Source organism: Bombyx mandarina, chromosome 21 (assembly GCF_030267445.1).
Source record: "Bombyx mandarina strain Sakado chromosome 21, ASM3026744v2".
NCBI classification, from domain to species: domain Eukaryota; kingdom Metazoa; phylum Arthropoda; class Insecta; order Lepidoptera; family Bombycidae; genus Bombyx; species Bombyx mandarina.
Window position 1 is genome coordinate 8,862,540 of NC_143227.1, and position 18,450 is coordinate 8,880,989.

General features: G+C 37.6%; 2 protein-coding genes across 6 annotated transcripts in view; one reads left to right on the plus strand and one right to left on the minus strand.

Moving 5' to 3' along the window:
- Window positions 1–18,450, plus strand: part of Dhc64C (dynein heavy chain, cytoplasmic) — a 70,538-nt gene that overhangs the window by 20,508 nt on the left and 31,580 nt on the right. For 3 of the 5 annotated variants that reach the window (XM_089736538.1, XM_089736537.1, XM_089736539.1), the window contains 26 exons: window positions 55–178; window positions 345–585; window positions 968–1,082; window positions 1,323–1,518; window positions 1,864–1,952; window positions 2,469–2,516; window positions 3,604–3,713; window positions 4,135–4,260; window positions 4,647–4,824; window positions 5,084–5,193; window positions 5,307–5,424; window positions 5,667–5,824; window positions 6,104–6,230; window positions 6,309–6,398; window positions 6,497–6,656; window positions 8,628–8,815; window positions 9,822–9,948; window positions 14,748–14,896; window positions 15,265–15,458; window positions 15,538–15,683; window positions 15,773–15,888; window positions 15,983–16,174; window positions 16,327–16,488; window positions 16,589–16,698; window positions 16,813–16,966; window positions 17,306–17,514. In XM_089736538.1, coding sequence (XP_089592664.1) covers window positions 55–178; window positions 345–585; window positions 968–1,082; window positions 1,323–1,518; window positions 1,864–1,952; window positions 2,469–2,516; window positions 3,604–3,713; window positions 4,135–4,260; window positions 4,647–4,824; window positions 5,084–5,193; window positions 5,307–5,424; window positions 5,667–5,824; window positions 6,104–6,230; window positions 6,309–6,398; window positions 6,497–6,656; window positions 8,628–8,815; window positions 9,822–9,948; window positions 14,748–14,896; window positions 15,265–15,458; window positions 15,538–15,683; window positions 15,773–15,888; window positions 15,983–16,174; window positions 16,327–16,488; window positions 16,589–16,698; window positions 16,813–16,966; window positions 17,306–17,514 — 3,737 coding nt within the window. The remainder of the gene's footprint in view (window positions 1–54; window positions 179–344; window positions 586–967; window positions 1,083–1,322; window positions 1,519–1,863; window positions 1,953–2,468; window positions 2,517–3,603; window positions 3,714–4,134; window positions 4,261–4,646; window positions 4,825–5,083; window positions 5,194–5,306; window positions 5,425–5,666; window positions 5,825–6,103; window positions 6,231–6,308; window positions 6,399–6,496; window positions 6,657–8,627; window positions 8,816–9,821; window positions 9,949–14,747; window positions 14,897–15,264; window positions 15,459–15,537; window positions 15,684–15,772; window positions 15,889–15,982; window positions 16,175–16,326; window positions 16,489–16,588; window positions 16,699–16,812; window positions 16,967–17,305; window positions 17,515–18,450) is intronic. The other 2 variants (XM_089736540.1, XM_028170719.2) reach the window with 1 other exon arrangement.
- On the minus strand, window positions 10,269–14,685 carry LOC114239801 (uncharacterized). The gene is made up of 4 exons (XM_089736572.1): window positions 13,339–14,685; window positions 12,617–12,777; window positions 11,587–11,958; window positions 10,269–11,208 (listed from the first exon to the last, which is right to left on the minus strand). Exons 1-4 carry the CDS (start codon window positions 14,086–14,088, stop codon window positions 10,269–10,271), a joined length of 2,223 nt encoding a protein of 740 aa, XP_089592698.1. The 5' UTR covers window positions 14,089–14,685.

Consider the following 18,450-nt stretch of genomic DNA (forward strand, 5'->3'; position numbering starts at 1 on the left):
TGGCCTTGGCATGTATTTTTCAACAGAGTACAAACACGAAATTTTGTTAAACAGGTCGGTGCCTGGGGTTGTTTCGATGAATTCAATCGTCTCGAAGAAAGAATGCTGTCTGCTGTATCTCAACAAGTTCAGACAATCCAGGAGGCTCTCAAAAGCCACCAAGAAGGGGACAATACTAGTAATTAATTACATGAATTTCAACGATAATTCTTGCTTTACTTTACTTTAATTTGTTATAAATTAGATTTCACAAAAAAGAAAACCTAATTTCTTTATCAATACATTAGTCATATAATTTTATAAACTTTGAATTTGCCTTATTAATAATGCAACAATTCTTTTAGGCAAATCGATTACAGTGGAGCTGGTAGGTAAACAAGTCCGCGTCTCGCAAGACATGGCGATCTTCATTACCATGAACCCTGGTTACGCTGGACGCTCAAACTTGCCCGATAATTTGAAGAAGCTATTCCGAAGCTTGGCTATGACTACCCCGGACAGGCAACTCATCGCGGAAGTCATGTTGTTCAGTCAGGGATTCCGAACTGCCGAGAAGCTGGCCTGCAAAATTGTACCATTCTTTAAGTAAGCCCATTTTTTATTTTTTTTTATTGCTTAGATAGGTGGACGAGCTCACAGCCCACCTGGTATTAAGTGGTTACTGGAGCCCATAGACATCTACAACGTAAATGCGCCATCCACCTTGAGATATAAGTATAGACATCTACAACGTAAATGCGCCATCCACCTTGAGATATAAGTTCTAAGATCTCAGTATAGTTACAACGGCTGCCCTACCCTTCAAATCGAAATGGATTACTGCTTCACGGCAGAAATAGGCAGGTTGGTGGTACCTACCCACGCGGACTCACAAGAGGTCCTACCACCAGTAAAACCACCAGTTTTTCTTTGTTTAATTTGCCTATAAATCTAAAGAAATTTGTCTTAAATCAATGTTAACTTTCAGACTGTGTGACGAACAACTATCGAACCAATCTCACTACGATTTCGGTTTGCGAGCACTCAAATCAGTGCTTGTATCTGCCGGTAATGTGAAACGTGATCGCATACAGAAGATAAAGGTGAGCTTCATATTGCAAAATCAGAGTGAGAAACTTGCCTCGCAACTACTGATGCTTACAGTAACCTTGCATCATTCAGGGTATTCAATAATTTAAAATACCCCCGCTTAAATCTTTTATATGAAATCCCTAAACGATGCGGAGAGACTACAAATCGTGCTGGCATAAAGTACAAAGTATCTATGTTAACTTATTATCAGTCTACAAATGACCTAAATGATATACATTTTGTGTTTGCAGGAGACATTAGCTGAACGAGGACAAGAAGTACCCGACGAAGCATCTATTGCAGAATCGTTGCCCGAACAAGATATTCTAATTCAGTCTGTCTGCGAGACAATGGTCCCGAAACTGGTAGCAGAGGATATTCCATTGCTTTTCTCACTGCTGAACGACGTGTTCCCAAATGTGGGGTACACTAGAGCCGAAATGACTGGTAATTTTTAAATCATCCTCCTTGTTACTGGTGGTAGGACCTGTTGTGAGTCCGCGCGGGTAGGTACCACCACCCTACCTATTTCTGCCGTGAAGCAGTAGTGCGTTTCGGTTTGAAGGGTAGGGCAGCCGTTGTAACTATACTTGAGACCTTAGAACTTATATCTCAAGGTGGGTGGCGCATTTGCGTTGTAGATGTCTATGGGCTCCAGTAACCACTTGACACCAGGTGGGCTGGAAGGTTGTCTACCCATCTAAGCAAAAAAAAAAACTCAGACAAATATCACCTAACATAATTCACTTTTTTTTTTAATTATCTAATAAATGTTATATTAATTTCTTTCAGGCTTGAAGAACGAAATTCGGGCAGTTTGCGCTGAAGAATTTTTGGTTTGTGGTGAAGCTGACGAACAAGGCTCCACTTGGATGGACAAGGTGTGTTTACTTTCTATTGAGATAGATATGTATTGAATTATTATAGTTAAAATAAACATAAAAATCTGGTTGAGGAGTTAACAGCTATGACACAAATATTATTATTGACAATATTTATTCATGAGTGACTCGTCGTTCACATCTCTAAACATGAACATACATGCACTTGTATTTGACGATTTACACGGCATTCCATCAAAATTCAAAGAAATAATATGGTGACGGTAAATATTTAATTACTATGAACATCTCGTACAAAAGAATACTCATGTCGAAATAACCATAACTAATTTAACATTTTGCTTATCATTATAATTATGTAGTGACTGCATTAAACAAATATTTATGCGATTTATTACGTTTTTCCCTAAATATCATTGAAGACATATTTAACCAAATGTAATAATTCCTAAATGCAATCTCTACACAATAAAATATGATATCGTTACCATAATACGTTAGTATGTGAGTGTGAATGCGTATGCGTTTCCATGCTAACCCGCTAACGGCACGTAGAGGCGCAGCGAATCGTCGCGAGCGCTTCTCAGCACGTGGATCGACAAGGTCAGTGACCGGCCGGTGTGGGACGCTCTCTCACTCCCTATTTGTGCTCACGTCTCTGTGTGTCGCCATCACCACTCATATATTATGGTTTTCTAAACACACGCTTTTGTCGGTATTTTCTCGTGTTTTAACTGCTTTTGACTGTAATGTTGGATTAGGTGAAAGTATTTGTAATCCTTCTTCCGTGAGAATAGCAGCATTCCTGAAGAGTCTCAATAGGGCAGTTGACTGGTACCGCATTTTAAAATGGACTAATACAAATTAGTATTAATCATTAAGATTTTGTGTAAAGGATGATCATTGCTCTCTGATCCTTTTGCCTCAAAACCAGAATAAAATGAATTTGAATTGAATTAAATTGGTTATAACTTGTTGGTCTCTCAACATAATTTAATTACGTTATCGTTGATCGATTGTATCATATTTTTAATTATACATTTTTATCAATCAGAAATAACCAGTTAATCTGCCCTTAATGCTTTTTGTTAAGTAACTTTATATTACAACATAAGCTAAAATAATTATTTATATTCAAGTCTTCCATTCAAGTCCTACTATCGCTATATCACGCCCTACATGCACATGACTGGATATGTCTGAAAATGTTTATGTCCATTAAGCTTCATATATTCTTGATCCTTGTTGAACTTTACAATGTTTTTTTTTCTTTACTCTATCAACATTTGTTTTCGGGAAAGTGTCGTTGAATGAACTTCCTCTTTGGTTCCGTTCTGTAACAAGGAAAAAACTGATAGCTCTAGAACAACTTGAGTGTTCATAAATGGTGAAGAAAATTTCACTATTATAAATAGATACATACTAATTGATATTATTGAGAATTAGTTTAAAAATCCCAGTTTGAATTTTGCTTGTCCATTTTTAGTTCTACTTTTTCTCCTCGTAAGTTATAAATGACATCGGTAAATCACATGCTATGGAATATAAATTAAACAAGAGAAGGTGGATGAAAAATAAAATCTATGAATATTTCATGTCTAAGCGTCATATACAATAACGAATATCCTGTACTACCATCTTGAAAAAAAAACACTGACGCTTATTTTTCCTAATAATAATCAATGTACAGGTACTGCAACTATACCAAATCTGCAAGCTAAATCATGGCTTGATGATGGTCGGGCCATCAGGCAGCGGTAAATCTACCGCATGGCGAGTACTACTTAAAGCTTTGGAGAGGTAAAGCTTTCAAATATTATTCACAAACTGATTCTCTTTTATATATTATTATAATAATTTGTAGATTTCATATCAATTCGTCCTATGGTTCAAAAAAGAAAAAAATACTGCCATTAGCGCCGCCTATCCGACACTAACGTAACTATGCTCGTCGGAGTGCTCATGTCGTCCTTTATATGTATTTATATGTGTGCAAAGTTTCATATTAATTGGGGCAACAGTTCTCGGGTTTTAGATATACACACATATATTCTCTGTTATATAAATAGATACCACGTAAGCGTGTAGCTGTAACAGCCCCTTAGGCTGCCAGTAAATAGGTAGTGGAAAAAAATTGTTACCAAACATTGTATACGATTTTATAGTAACGAATAAAAGACTTTTATATTATTAAACGTTTGATTGTTTTTTTTTAAAACAGATTCGAAGGCGTTGAGGGTGTTGCCCACGTGATCGATCCAAAAGCGATGTCAAAGGAAACTTTATACGGTGTTCTCGATCCAAACACACGTGAATGGACTGATGGTCTCTTCACACATATATTAAGGTAAACGATAATTTTAGTTGTTTTTTTTTATTGCTTAGATGGGTGGACGACCCACCTGGTGTTAAGTGGTTACTGGAGCCCATAGACATCTACAACGTAAATGCGCCACGCACCTTGAAATATAAGTTCTAAGGTCTCAATATAGTTACAACGGCTGCCCCACCCTTCAAACCGAAACGCATTACTGCTTCACGGCAGAAATAGGCGGGGTTGTGGTACCCACCCGCGCGAACTCACTAGAGGTCCTGCCCACCAGTAAATGTTTAGTCTAAAATTGTTTTAAATTTAGTCTAATTTTAGTCTAAAATTGTGTTAAAATCATTTGTATTAATCATCCAATACCATCGTACCTCGTTTGATATAAAATTACCTGTTTATTGTTAAAGGAAAATAATTGATAACGTACGAGGTGAGATCAACAAACGCCAATGGATTATATTCGACGGCGACGTCGATCCCGAGTGGGTCGAGAACTTGAACTCTGTACTGGACGACAACAAGCTCCTCACTCTGCCAAACGGTGAACGTCTATCGCTGCCTCCGAATGTCAGAATCATGTTCGAGGTAAAATGTTTTTCTTGTCCAGAACTCTTGAGTTGTTGGTATCTGATTTGAAAGCTTTTGAAAATTTATTAATGTAAAAATAAATTATTATTAACTCTGAGTGTCAATCAAGGACATAGTTCCATTGTAGGTAAATTAAACAAATATTAATATGCGAGCGAAAAGAAGAAAAAATTGGGATTAGCTTAGTAAGACATTAGTCTTCTTCTTCTTCAAGTAACTTCTTGGACGTTTTATTTTATTACAATTTTTTTTATAGGTACAAGACTTGAAATACGCAACGCTTGCTACAGTGTCTCGTTGCGGTATGGTTTGGTTCTCGCAAGACGTCCTTACAACTGAGATGATCTTCGAAAATTATCTGATGAGGTTTCTAACTTTTTATTTAAATTTTAGTTACAGATAAAGTTAATAAAACAGAAAAAAAAATTAGTAACTTAGAATATCTTTTTCTAAATACTAAAGGAATAAAATGTTTTTAGGTTGAAAAATATTCCTTTGGAAGATGGCGAGGAGGATTCGTTCAGTATTGTCATGGCTGCACCTACACCCGGTAGTGAACAGAATGTCACTGAAAATATCCTGTCACCCGCTTTACAAGTAAGTTTAAGATCCCACAACAAATACTTTTTTTACCTATGCTGATAGCCTTGAGAGGCTATTTCATCTGCTCCTTGACATGTAAGTGAGCTCACGGGGCTCAAATCGGAATGTTGCTAACACTGGCCCTAACAAGATATTTATTATTATTAAAAATGGAATTGGTCTCCTTCAATGTAGGTACATTGGGTAATATATGTAATGTTATTTATAAAACGGAACTAATTGTGGTGATTTTTCAGACGCAGCGTGACGTGGCGGCTATACTACAGCCACTTTTCTTTGGCGACGGTCTCGTGGTCAAATGTCTCGAAAGAGCTGCATCCCTAGATCACATAATGGACTTCACTCGCCATCGAGCTCTGTCTTCGCTGCACTCTATGCTTAACCGCGGTGTTAGGTAATAAATTTATCAATAACATATTGCTCTTCCGACATTAAATTTTTTATCTAAAAATGAATCGCGTGGTCGCACGGAAACTAAAGTCAACAACGACGAATTAAAGGTGATAGTCGAAGCTCGAATACTCAATCTACCACTCAATCGAAGTGAGCATCAACACAATATTGGTCTATTTGCGTTAAATTGGACAGGAATAAAAACTTGACAAGGTGGTGTCGCGTGTAACAAATTCATCTTATATGGAACATTAGATATAACTGGAATTGTGTACTTCAGGAATATACTGGGATACAATCGACAACATCCGGACTTCCCCATCACAAACGAGCAATTAGAAGCCTACATACCGAAATGGCTGGTATATTCTTTACTATGGTCATTTGCTGGTGACGCAAAATTAAAGGTATGTAAAAAATCACATTGATTGATAGAAATTTTAGTTATTGCTCTAACATTCTTCTTAATGTTGCAAATTTTATAGGATCGCAATGAACTCGGTGATTTCATACGATCAGCCAGCACAATGCTGCTACCCAATTGCGGACCCAATCAACACATTATCGATTTTGAGGTAAAGTATTATAACCAAATTTTAATCGATATTACATTGTAAACGTGAAGTTTTCTGTGCTGTGGAAATAAATATTTCGTTTTGTAATGTACACGCAGGTTAGCGTGACCGGAGAATGGGTTCCGTGGTCCGCGAAAGTACCACAAATCGAAGTTGAAACTCACAAAGTTGCTGCACCTGACGTTGTTGTTCCTACCTTAGACACAGTGCGTCACGAAGCCTTGCTTTATACTTGGCTTGCCGAACATAAACCTTTGGGTGTGTATCAATTAAAGAGTATAATAATATATAAGTTATTAATCTTAATCAAAGATTTAAAAAGTCTTGGATATTTTAACGTAAAAAAGGCCAAAAAAATGAAAATGTCTTTTAAACCAAAATCTAATATTCCTCAAAAACAGTTCCTGGAATGATTGCGTGACATATCGTCTCTTCGCATTAAAAGTGTACAATTTCCAAAAATATTCAAATTTAAGTTAATATCCAGAATCATTTGGTAACACCAGTATTTTTCTCATAAATACTGACAAAAAAAAGAGCGTAGCTTAGTTTTAGTTTTTTTTTGTTTGTTTATTTATGTTTTGACTACTATAAATAAAATTAATACATAATTTTATCTTACTTTAAAAGACAGATAATGCAACTGGTAAAAAATAAAAAATAAATGTTGCAAAGATGATTAATATTATAAATATCACATTTTAAATCTTTAAAACACTCTCCTGTAAAATTAGTAAGTTTTGAGATTATACAGTTGTAATGCGAGAAGACGATATGCGTATCATATATTTCGTATAATAACCGGCAAACTTCTTGAGCATTTGTTGACGTAGTGGGGGTAAGTTTGCGCATGGTACATTCACGTGCAAAAACATTACTTACTCTGCGTCATAATGCTATTAAATTATGAAAATCAACATATGTATTTATTTATATATTTATTAGAACATCAACAAAACATCTAGGTTAATAATTGTAATAATTTAATCTTGGGGTAAAATAGATATTCCTTCTATTAAGTCAAAACTAGAGCTGTTGCCAGGTCTTGGTTCAGTTGAAGCGAAGCTGGTATTTGTAATTTTTTTTTCGTTATCATAATCTTGACCATCATCATCATCACTGTTTTCATCACCCGAGTCGCTATCATCGTGATGAGTCGACATAGGGCTCATCGGCGTAGTTTACAACTCGGTCGATTCGGTCTTCTTTTTTGTCTATAATTAATTATTTTTTGAAGATATTCGATTCGTAGTAATCGAATGTTACTTTTTTCATTTACCAGCTTCCGATTATTTTCTGTTCTTTTTTTCCATCTGAAGCCTAGCTCTTTCATAATTAGTCGTAAGCTTCATTCCGAGCCATTAAAATTTATATCTTCTTTAAATTTTTCGAAGCCTTTCTACGATACGGAGTTTCGCTGCTTGTTATGTAGTTATTATGATTACATCTTTTTATTACAGATTGACCGAAACTATCCATTCCGGTAACTTTCTTCTTCCCTGATCTTTTCTTACCCGGAGTCCGAAACACGGCGAGCAAGCCAGAGCCTTTAGCTTCGTTAATAATGCACCTAACAGTACTCACTGATGTTTTTCTTGCTTCCAAAGTCTGTTTTACTTTTTCCATATCATTCTTCCCCTATTTTATAAAGAAGCAATATACGTCGTACACAAATTTTCTACCCTTTCTTTTAAGTACTACACCAGTTTGTCACGGCATAGTGTATGTTTTATAAAAAATCAACAAACACTCAACAAATAGCAATGGCAACAAAGTCCACAAGCAATTATAACAAATAACTTAACGATTAATAACGATAGACTTTCCACTGTACGCAAGCGTACTTTTGGGAGCAAGCGGAATGAGGGCGCGGTGCGGGACGCAAGGTTCGACTGATCTACCAATAACGCGCTCGATACGATTTCCCCTGCCGTCGCGCCTCACCCTCACCACCAAAGTGATCTAAAATTCGGTTCTGCGCAGTCAAGGTCATTTGCTCAAGAAGTTTGCCGATTACTATAATAGTGTTTATAATAAGACCCTATTATCATTTTTAGAGCACTTTTTTTAAGGCATTAATTTAATTCCATCTCTATAATATTCTATGAAAAGCTTGAATAGTATTTTTTTTTTTAATTATAAAATAAATACGTCTCAATTTCGAATTTCGAAATGGAATGCTAGTGACACTGCATCATACTCGTAGTGATCAATAAACACAATTCACAGTTCTGTGCGGTCCGCCCGGCTCCGGGAAGACGATGACTCTGTTCTCTGCGCTCCGAGCGCTGCCCGACATGGAGGTGGTAGGGTTGAACTTCTCGTCCGCCACGACGCCGGAGCTGCTGCTGAAAACATTCGATCATTACTGCGAGTACAGGAAGACTCCGAACGGCGTTGTGCTTGCTCCGGTTCAGGTATACACTTTATCTGTATTCAAACTATTTAACCGTTGTGAGGTCGCACGTGTAGGTACCCTGCCTATTTACATACGTACGTGACATAGTTAATGTAGTGTTTTATTTTATTTTATTGCTTACATGTGTTGACGAGCTTACAACCCACGTGGTGTTAAGTGGTTACTGGAGCCCATAGACATCTACAACGTAAAAGCGCCACACACCTTGAGATATAAGAGCTCACAAGAGGTTTGACCACCAGTAAACATACGACGTTTTTTACTGGTGGTAGGACCTCTTGTGAGTCCGCACGGGTAGGTACCACCACCCCGCCTATTTCAGCCGTGAAGCAGTAATGCGTTTCGGTTTGAAGGGTGGGGCAGCCGTTGTAACTATACTGAGACCTTAGAACTTATATCTCAAGGTGCGTGGCGCATTTACGTTGTAGATGTATATGGGCTCCAGTCACCACATAACACCAGGTGGGCTGTGAGCTCGTCCACTCATCTAAGCAATAAAAAAAAAAAAAAAATACATAGTGCCCTCCCGTACTTTCTCCTTCTGCTAAATATACTGTGTGTGATTGGGAATAAACTGTCTACCCTATTACGGACTCCTTATTGTGCCGCCCGGCACTGGTGACCCTACTACAATCAACCACCAACCACTTCCAGAGTTAATGATTTTCGATTTAAAGAATGAGACAGCAACAATTTTTTTATTCACTTACAAATGTTAATTTTACTTTGTAGAAATAACGTTATAACAAGAACAATCGCTAATTAATTATTTATGTCTAAAAACTCCCATAACCGCCATACTTACTCCAAACTGAGCTCAAGGCACATAAATCTCTGATTACTTCACCATGACAAAGTAATAGTAAAGTTGTACACAACTAAAAAATCACAATGCCATTATAGCAAATAAAAGCATGATAGCTGATACTTAAAAAATAATGATGAACTCATAGACAACATTTAGATAACAAATACTAAAAAATAAACAAACATTTCTATTTCAGCTCGGTAAATGGTTGGTTTTGTTTTGTGATGAAATTAACTTACCTGACATGGATCAATACGGTACCCAGCGAGTCATTTCTTTCTTGCGTCAACTTCTTGAACACAAGGGCTTCTATCGCGCAAGCGGTAAGTGTTATTATCAATATCTAAATATAGTGTTGTGTCAAGCTATTTTACATGCAAAGTGCGAGAGGCAGCTTTAGATTCAACTAACACATTTCTAATCAGTATGAGTATAAAGTTCGTACTAAAAAGTCCCATTATATTTCAAAAAATTTTTCTTTCTCATTGATAATAAATAAAAAAAAATTAAAAAAAAAAAATTAAAAAAAAAAAGGCCTGTATTTCCTTATCCTGAACTTTCATTTGCAATGTGGTATTTATTTGTTAGTGTTTAGTTAGTTATTAATGCCTATTGTCTAAATGTTAGTACGAGTTAATTTTTGTTATTGGATATGGACCCCTCCTCTGGTGAAGGCCTCCTCCAGTCCTTTCCACTGATCTCTGTCCTTGCCGATCGTTTGCCAGTCTTTTCCTATTGTTTCGGTTATGTCGTCAGCCCATCGTCTTTTCGGTCTCCCTACCCTTCTTTTGCCAATTGGCCCTTTCCAGATTGTAGTGTTGACTGTCCACCTGGTGTCTGTGTATCTCAATACGTGACCTGCCCACTGCCATTTCAATTTTAGAGCTTGTGTGAGGGCATCTGTCATCTTTGTTTTCTGTCTTATTACTTTGCTCCTGACTTTTTGAATTTTTCTTATGTTTAGGATACTTCTCTCCATAGCTCTTTGTGTTGTTGTAATTCTTTGTTTTGCTCTTGTCGTGTATACCCAAGTTTGGCAGCCATACAGTAGACAAGGCAGTATACAGGTGTCTAATACAGTTTTCTTAAGGTTTATTGAGTAGTCTCCTTTTAAAATTTCTCTGAGTGACCAAAATTTCTTCCAGGCTATGTTTGTTCTTCTTTCAATTTCGTCTTCATTGTGCGTTTTTAAAAATGATATTTGTTTGCCTAGGTAGATGTAACTGTAGACATATTCTATAGTTTTTCCTTTTACATTGATGGGTCGTTCTATGCTGTTTGTCATGATTTTGGTTTTTGTAGCATTCATCTCTAATCCTACTTGTGAGCTCGCTTGAACAAGAGAGCGGAGCATATCTTGTAATTCATTTGCTGTTTCAGACAGCATAACTATGTCGTCCGCAAATCTGAGATGGTTTAGATACCTGTTGTTTATTTTTATACCTCTATTTTTCCAGTCTGTGTTTCGAAATACATCTTCTAGAACCGCGATAAACAGCTTAGGTGACAGGGGGTCCCCCTGTCTGACTCCTCTTTCAATATTAATTGCATCACCTCTAGATTCTAGCTTCACATAACTTGTGCTGTTGTTGTATATATATTTTATAATATTTATATATTTCGAATTTATGTTTAATTTCTTTAGTGATTTCCATATAGAGTTGTGGCTTATGCTGTCAAAGGCTTTGCTGTAGTCGATAAAACCTAGATAGAGTGGCTTATTAAACTCTTCGTATTTTTCTATAACTTGTTCTAGTGCCTGTATATGGTCTAGTGTGCTAAACCCAGAACGAAAGCCAGCTTGTTCTATTGGTTGTGCCTTTTCAATCTCTTGTGTTATGCGTTTAAGAATTATAGATGAGAAGATTTTGTATATATTTGCCAGTAAGCTAATTGGTCTATAGTTGTTGATATCGAGGGGGTTTCCTTTTTTATATAGTAATATGATGTCCGACGTGCACCATTGGATTGGTACGATTTCAGCTTCTAGTATGAGATTGAATAATTCTGTGAGAGGCTTAAGTAAAACTGGTGCGCCTATTTTCAAAGCTTCATTGGTTATTGCGTCGGGACCAGGACTTTTATCTGATTTTAGATGCTTCAGCTGGGCGTATGTATCTTTTTCTTCTATCGGTCTAATTGTTTCCGTGTTATAACAGTTGTGTGAATCGTTGGCTTCCTTGATGGTTTTATTTTTGTTTTTGTATAATTCTTGGTAGAAAGAAGTTGCCTGCTGTACGATTTCTTGTCTTGTTGTAATTTCTTTATGTTGGCCTTCTAGTTTTTGTATCCAAGTTTTTCTTAAGTTCAATTCTTTAAATGCTCTCTTTGTGCTTCGGAATTCATTTAAATTTTCTGTTATTATCCTTTGCCTGTGCTTACTATAGTCTCTTTTAATCGCTTTGCTAGTTTCCTTATATAATTTGCTTAGTTCTTTCTTTGTATCAGCATCTTTATTCTTTCTTAGAGTTAATTCACTGCGTTTGTTAATTAAGGCTAGTGTTTCTTCGCTAAATATTTTGTGTCGTTTTTCTTTTTTTTGTATTGTTTTTGCTAGTTAAACTTTTTGTTATAGCTATTTCTAGCGCATCATAGTAAGATTGAACGTTTCTGGTATCTGCTAGTTTGGTATCGATGTTCGATTTGAGGCTGTCTATGTAGTATCTTGTTTCTTCTTCATTTTTTGGGATTTTTGGTGGTGGTTTAAAACCTTTTCTATTTTTTTTCACTTGACTCAATAGAACTGTTGCTCTAAGTAGTCTATGGTCTGTTTGAAACTTTACGTTGTTGAGAACTTCATAATTTTGGACTATTTTTGGGACATTTGTCATGATGTAGTCGATTTCGTTTTTAACTTTTTCGTCTGGTGACTTCCAAGTCCATCTTCTGCTTGGTCTTTTTTTGAAATAAGTGTTGATTATTGCTAGTCTATATTCCAATGCATATTCTAGCAGTCTTTCGCCTCTTTCGTTTCTTTGGCCTAGCCCGTACTGTCCCATGACGAGTTTTTCTTCTTTTTTGGGTTGCCCTATTTTTGCATTGAAGTCTCCCAATATTATGATTTTCTCATTGGATAGTGTGTGAGCTTTTTTCAGATCATTGTAGAATTTTTGTATTTCTGTATCGTCTGATTTTTCCGTGGGTGCGTATGCCTGAATTATAGAAATGTCTAGTCCGCCAAAATTCATTTGAAGTAGCGCTACTCTCTCCGAAATGCCAGTGAAGTTAGTTATATTGTTTTTCCATGCCTTTTTTATTAAAAATCTGACTCCATACAATCCCTTTGTTTCTCCTATATAGCAGAAAACATAGTCTGAATACTCTTCTATGTGGCAGCCCATTTTTCTTGTTTCTGAGAGTCCTAGTATGTCGCATTTTATATCTTTTAATGCATTATTGAGTTCTAAGTATCGGTGTATTGATGAGAGAGACCTGACATTATAAGTTCCAATTTTTATACAATTCTTAAAGTCTTTGTTCAGTTTAGTGGTTTTTTGTTTTTGTGGTTTTCCTGGAGGGTTGTGGTCGTACTCTTCCACGGGGACCAGCCGGCTTGGAAGATGTGTGTTTTGTATTAATGTACATTCTTCAGTTTGTTTGTTGTTTTCTGGCTGAGGCTGGTCGGTTCGTTGCTATATATTTGTGGTGTTGGCTTGTGTGTTTGTTTTCTTGTTATTTTTGTTTGTTAGATAGTTTAGTATGCTCGGTTTTACTCCGCCTTCGGAAAAGCTTGAAGACCTTTGGATTATGTGGGCAGCCAAGGTTTTGTTCTTTTTGTTTGCTTGAGATATCTGCTCGGCATGGTTGATTGTGTTATTCTCTGGAGATTCTGATAGATTTCTTTTATTGTTTTTCGGGTCTTTGGATGAATTATTTAGTAGAACAAGCTTGTCGTATTTAATAATGGCTTTATTACCCTTCTCTCTTTCTGCTATAACTTGCTCCTGTAGCTCTTTTCTTTTTTGCAAGACTGATTGAGGGTAGTCTTCTTTGATATAATACGGTGTTTCTTTTAAAGCTCCTTTGCCCTTTAAGATATCTATCTTCTTGCCAAGTGTTGTGAAAGTAATAACTATCGGTCGTGGCTTTTTAGTCCTCTTCCCTATTCTTCTGATCGCTTGTAAGTCTTTATGGTCTATTTGTATTGGGAAGTATTTATGTACAAAGTCTACTATAGTGTTTTCTAAATTTGAGTAGGATTTTTCGTGTTCCTCCAATCCAAAGAAGACTAGATTACGTTGTCTTGATTGTCTCTCCATGTAGTATAATCTTTGCTCTTGATTTTCCACCCTCGACTTAAGGTTTTCATGTTTTTCTTCCAAATTTTTTAATTTCTCTTCTAGTATCTTATTTATATTTAATGTTACGTTCTCTGTCACTTCTTCCCCTTTTTTGTGTATAAGTTTTTTCTGTTCGTCGAGTTCTTTTTGAATAGAAAGAAGTGCGGTCATTACCTGCTCCATTGTCAATTTAAAGTATTGTTACTTTGTTTACCATGCAGGTAACCCCTATTGATGATCTTGGGAACTTGGTAGCAAGACAAAATTCATTAATAATCTTTTAATAGTGACCTCTTTTGCCAATTGACGGAACTTTTTTCGTGGGTCGATTTAGTTGAGTTTGACATAAACCGCTCCTCGTCGTCGTCTAGTAGATGGCGTTAATGTACGATGACTTCGGAATTTTTATTATATTTGTTTTTAATGTAGTTTTTTTTTTTTTTGTAGAATTTTCACAAAATCACTACATAGTTATTCTAGTCAATAATTAATTATTTCACAGCCACTAGCAGTTTTGCGATGTATAAAGTTGTATAAACTTCTTTATTTATACTGTTTTGTCTTTAAAAGTCACTGGGTAGGTACATAAACTTTACGAGCCCATTTTTTTTTTTCTTTTTTTTGCACTGCTGAGTACACTATTTTTGCTATTTTAATTTTGTCCTTAAATAATGCACACTCAAGTTCTTTTTGATATTATTTTCACTGTAACTTCACGCTTTTTTATATTTAAGTTCGTAAGAAAACACAGAGCCGATGTTGACATTTGCTCAGCCTCGGCGGGTATCGGTGAAGGAATCGTCTCATTGATATTGGAACTTAACTATCACCATTCTCACCAGACCATTCCTGGGTACATCTGGAGCGCATACAGTTCGTTGGAGCTTGCAACCCGCCCACGGACCCCGGAAGGAAGCCACTCTCACATCGTCTATTAAGACACGTACCGGTTATTTACGTCGACTACCCTGGAGAAATGTCTCTGGAACAGGTCAGCATAAATCACTCAAAATGTCTATTAATGTAATGTCTCGGACACTTGATCTCTTCAGACCTAATAACATATTTCCGCTATTTTTTATTTATTTATTGCTTAGTTGGTTGGGCAAACTCACAGCCCACCTGATGTTAAATAGTTACTGGAGCCCACAGACATCTACAACGTAAATGCCGCCACCCACCTTGAGATATAAGTTCTAAGGTCTCAGTATAGTTACAACGGCTGCCACACCCTTCAAACCGAAACGCATTACTGCTTCACGGCAGAAATAGGCGGGGCGGTGGTACCTACCCGCGCGGACTCACAGGAGGTCCTACCACCAGTAATATTTCTGCTAATACACTTCAACTATCAATCAGATCTATGGCACGTTCACCCGCGCCATGCTCCGTATGCAGCCGGCACTGCGCGGATACGCTGAGCCGCTTACTCAAGCGATGGTGAAATTATACCTCGCTTCTCAAGAACGATTCACTCAGGACATGCAGCCGCACTATGTGTATTCCCCCCGTGAGATGACCCGATGGGTTAGAGGAATATGCGAAGCTATAAGGTAAAAAAACTTTAACAAAATCTCTAGAAAACCGCGCTTTAATTTACCAACTACTGAGCTTTGTTTTTGAAATTTTTAGGCCTTTGGACAATTTGACTGTAGAAGGTCTGGTAAGGCTGTGGGCGCACGAGGCTCTGCGGCTATTCCAAGATCGTTTGGTTGATGATGTTGAGAGACAATGGACAGATGAAAACATCGATACTGTAGCCATGCGATTCTTCCCTGGTGAGACACCTAATTAATACGAGTAGATTTAAATGTACGTCCTCAAACATAATTAATAAGACTGTTGTATTAAAATTTCATCGTTTTAGGTATCAATAGAGAACAAGCTCTGGCCCGTCCAATACTTTACAGTAATTGGTTGAGCAAAGATTATGTGCCAGTCTTACGAGACCAACTTCGCGAATACGTAAAAGCGAGGTTGAAGGTACGAACTCACTCAATCACGAATTATTCAATGTAATTCTAAATATTCTTTTATATTTATGTTTTTATATAATAATACCAAATATTATTTTTAGGTGTTCTATGAAGAAGAATTAGATGTTCCGTTAGTGTTGTTCGATGAAGTCCTGGACCACGTACTGCGTATCGATCGTATATTCCGACAGCCGCAGGGACATCTGCTACTCATCGGAGTGTCCGGAGCGGGAAAGACAACTCTGAGTCGTTTCGTCGCTTGGATGAACGGACTCAGCATTTTCCAAATCAAGGTAAAGTTAAACGGCTCAATTATAAGTATATAATATATATATATCATGCGTGTCTTTACGGAGTCAAAAATGAATGTATTTAATTTTGCCTCGATGCAGTAACCAGCAATGACAATATTCGGTCATAATAAACAGCTCTTTTCGGTACTTAGGTTCACAACAAATACACTGGTGCTGACTTCGACGAAGACCTTCGTTCGGTTCTTCGTCGCGCTGGATGTAGAGACGAGAAAGTAGCCTTCATATTAGATGAGTCCAACGTATTGGACAGCGGATTCCTTGAAAGAATGAACACGCTACTCGCTAATGGAGAGGTACGGCTTATTTTAAAATTATGAAATGGATATTTTTTTAACAATTTTACATAAGCTTCTGTTTCATCATTATTAAACAAAAATACGATAATTATTTCAGGTGCCTGGGTTATTTGAAGGTGATGAATTTTCCGCACTCATGACCCAATGTAAGGAAGGTGCCCAACGCGAGGGCTTGATGCTAGATTCGAATGACGAGCTTTACAAATGGTAATAAAATAAATTTAATAGTTTGCATTCCAAGTAGAACCAAATAATTAAAAGAATAAAAGTATTTGAAAATAAGGATATCGTAATGGTCATGGTTGTACTAATTATTCTCAGGTTCACGAGCCAGGTGATGCGCAACTTGCACGTAGTGTTCACAATGAACCCGTCCTCGGAGGGCCTGAAGGACCGAGCCGCGACATCCCCTGCTCTGTTCAACCGATGCGTGCTTAACTGGTTCGGAGACTGGAGCGACGGAGCTTTGTTCCAAGTAAGAAACAAAATATTTAAATCCATCCGGTCATCGACGAAGGGCTCGACGAGTAAATTAACCCTCAGACACAGCTCACTGAGTTTCACGCCGGATCTTCTCAGTGGATCGCGCTTCCGATCCGGTGGTAGATTCTGCGAAGCACGGCTCTTGCTAGAATTCGTGTTAGAAACGTCATCAGGTTTGAGCCCCGTGAGGTCACCTACTAGTTAAGGCTACGCTGATATAGCCTCTCAAGGCTATCAGCCTAGGGACAAAAAAAAAATCCTGTCATCAAACTGTGTTGTTTTTTTTTTCAACACGTCACCCGTGCCCTGGACTAACGTTAGTGACGCACAGGTGGGCAAAGAGTTCACGAGCCGCATGGACCTGGAGTCTGCCGAGTACGTGCCGCCCGCGGAGTTCCCGGCGGCGTGCGGCGAGGTGGGCGCGGCGCCGGCGCACCGCGAGGCCGTGGTCAACGCCTGCGTGTACGTGCACCAGACGCTGCACCAGGCCAACGCCAGGCTCGCCAAGCGCGCCAACAGGACCATGGCCATCACGCCCAGGTGAGCACTCTAGTTCCCACCAGCCGCACTCGCTGGATACAGGATTCAGGGTTACTGGTGGTAGGACCTCTTGTGAGTCTCCGCACGGGTAGGTACCACCACCCTGCCTATTTCTGCCGTGAAGCAGTAATGTCGGTTTGAAGAGTGGGGCAGCCGTCGTAACTATACTGAAACCTTAGAACTTATATCTCAAGATGGATGGCGCATTTACGTCGTAGATGTCTATGGGCTCCAGTAAACACTTAACACCAGTTGGTCTGTGAGCTCTTCCACTCATATAAGCAATAAATATATAGATATGTATAGATGGGTATCTAAGCAATAAAATAAAAAAATAAAAAATTATACATATCGAGGGGTGAAAGGCTATTTAGCTTAAATGACATTTTGCAACATTACAGGAGAGCCATTTAAAGTTTAAAATTTGAAAAAAAATTCTAACAAAGAAATCCTTAAGCTATTTGAATATGGTAAACTAACCTGAAGTTCAATTAACACCATCGAATTGCTGATATTAAATAAAACGAATCGCTTAGACCAAATAGCCTTTCCCCCCCTTGATATGTATATATTTTTTTTTATTTTATTGCCGAGATGTGTGGACGAGCTCACAACCCACCTGGTGTTAAGTGTTTACTGGAACCCATAGACATCTACAACGTAAATGCGCCACCCACCTTGAGATATAAGTTCTAAGGTCTCAGTATAGTTACAACGGCTGCCCCGCCCTTCAAACCGAAACGCATTACTGCTTCACGGCAGAAATAGGCGTAATAATAGAATAATTAGCGAAATAGAAATAATTTCAAAGATGTAATCATAGAATTTTCAAAATCCAACCGACGATCTGCTTGCAGTGATTGAACGGTATTAGACTAGTATTGTAGTTAATAAAACATTAAAGTATTTAAAGACACACCTTACTTACTCTTAATT

Excerpts from the sequence above, each read along its gene's own strand:
- LOC114239801 (XM_089736572.1), bottom strand. The coding sequence starts at position 14,088 with ATGGAGCAGGTAATGACCGCACTTCTTTCTATTCAAAAAGAACTCGAC. Across the intron at positions 11,959-12,616 it reads GAAAAACTCGTCATGGGACA|CACAAAGAGAGCATTTAAAG; the intron begins GTACGGGCTAGG and ends TGAATTCCGAAG. Across the intron at positions 11,209-11,586 it reads GAAATCGTACCAATCCAATG|CACAAGTTATGTGAAGCTAG; the intron begins GTGCACGTCGGA and ends ATACAACAACAG.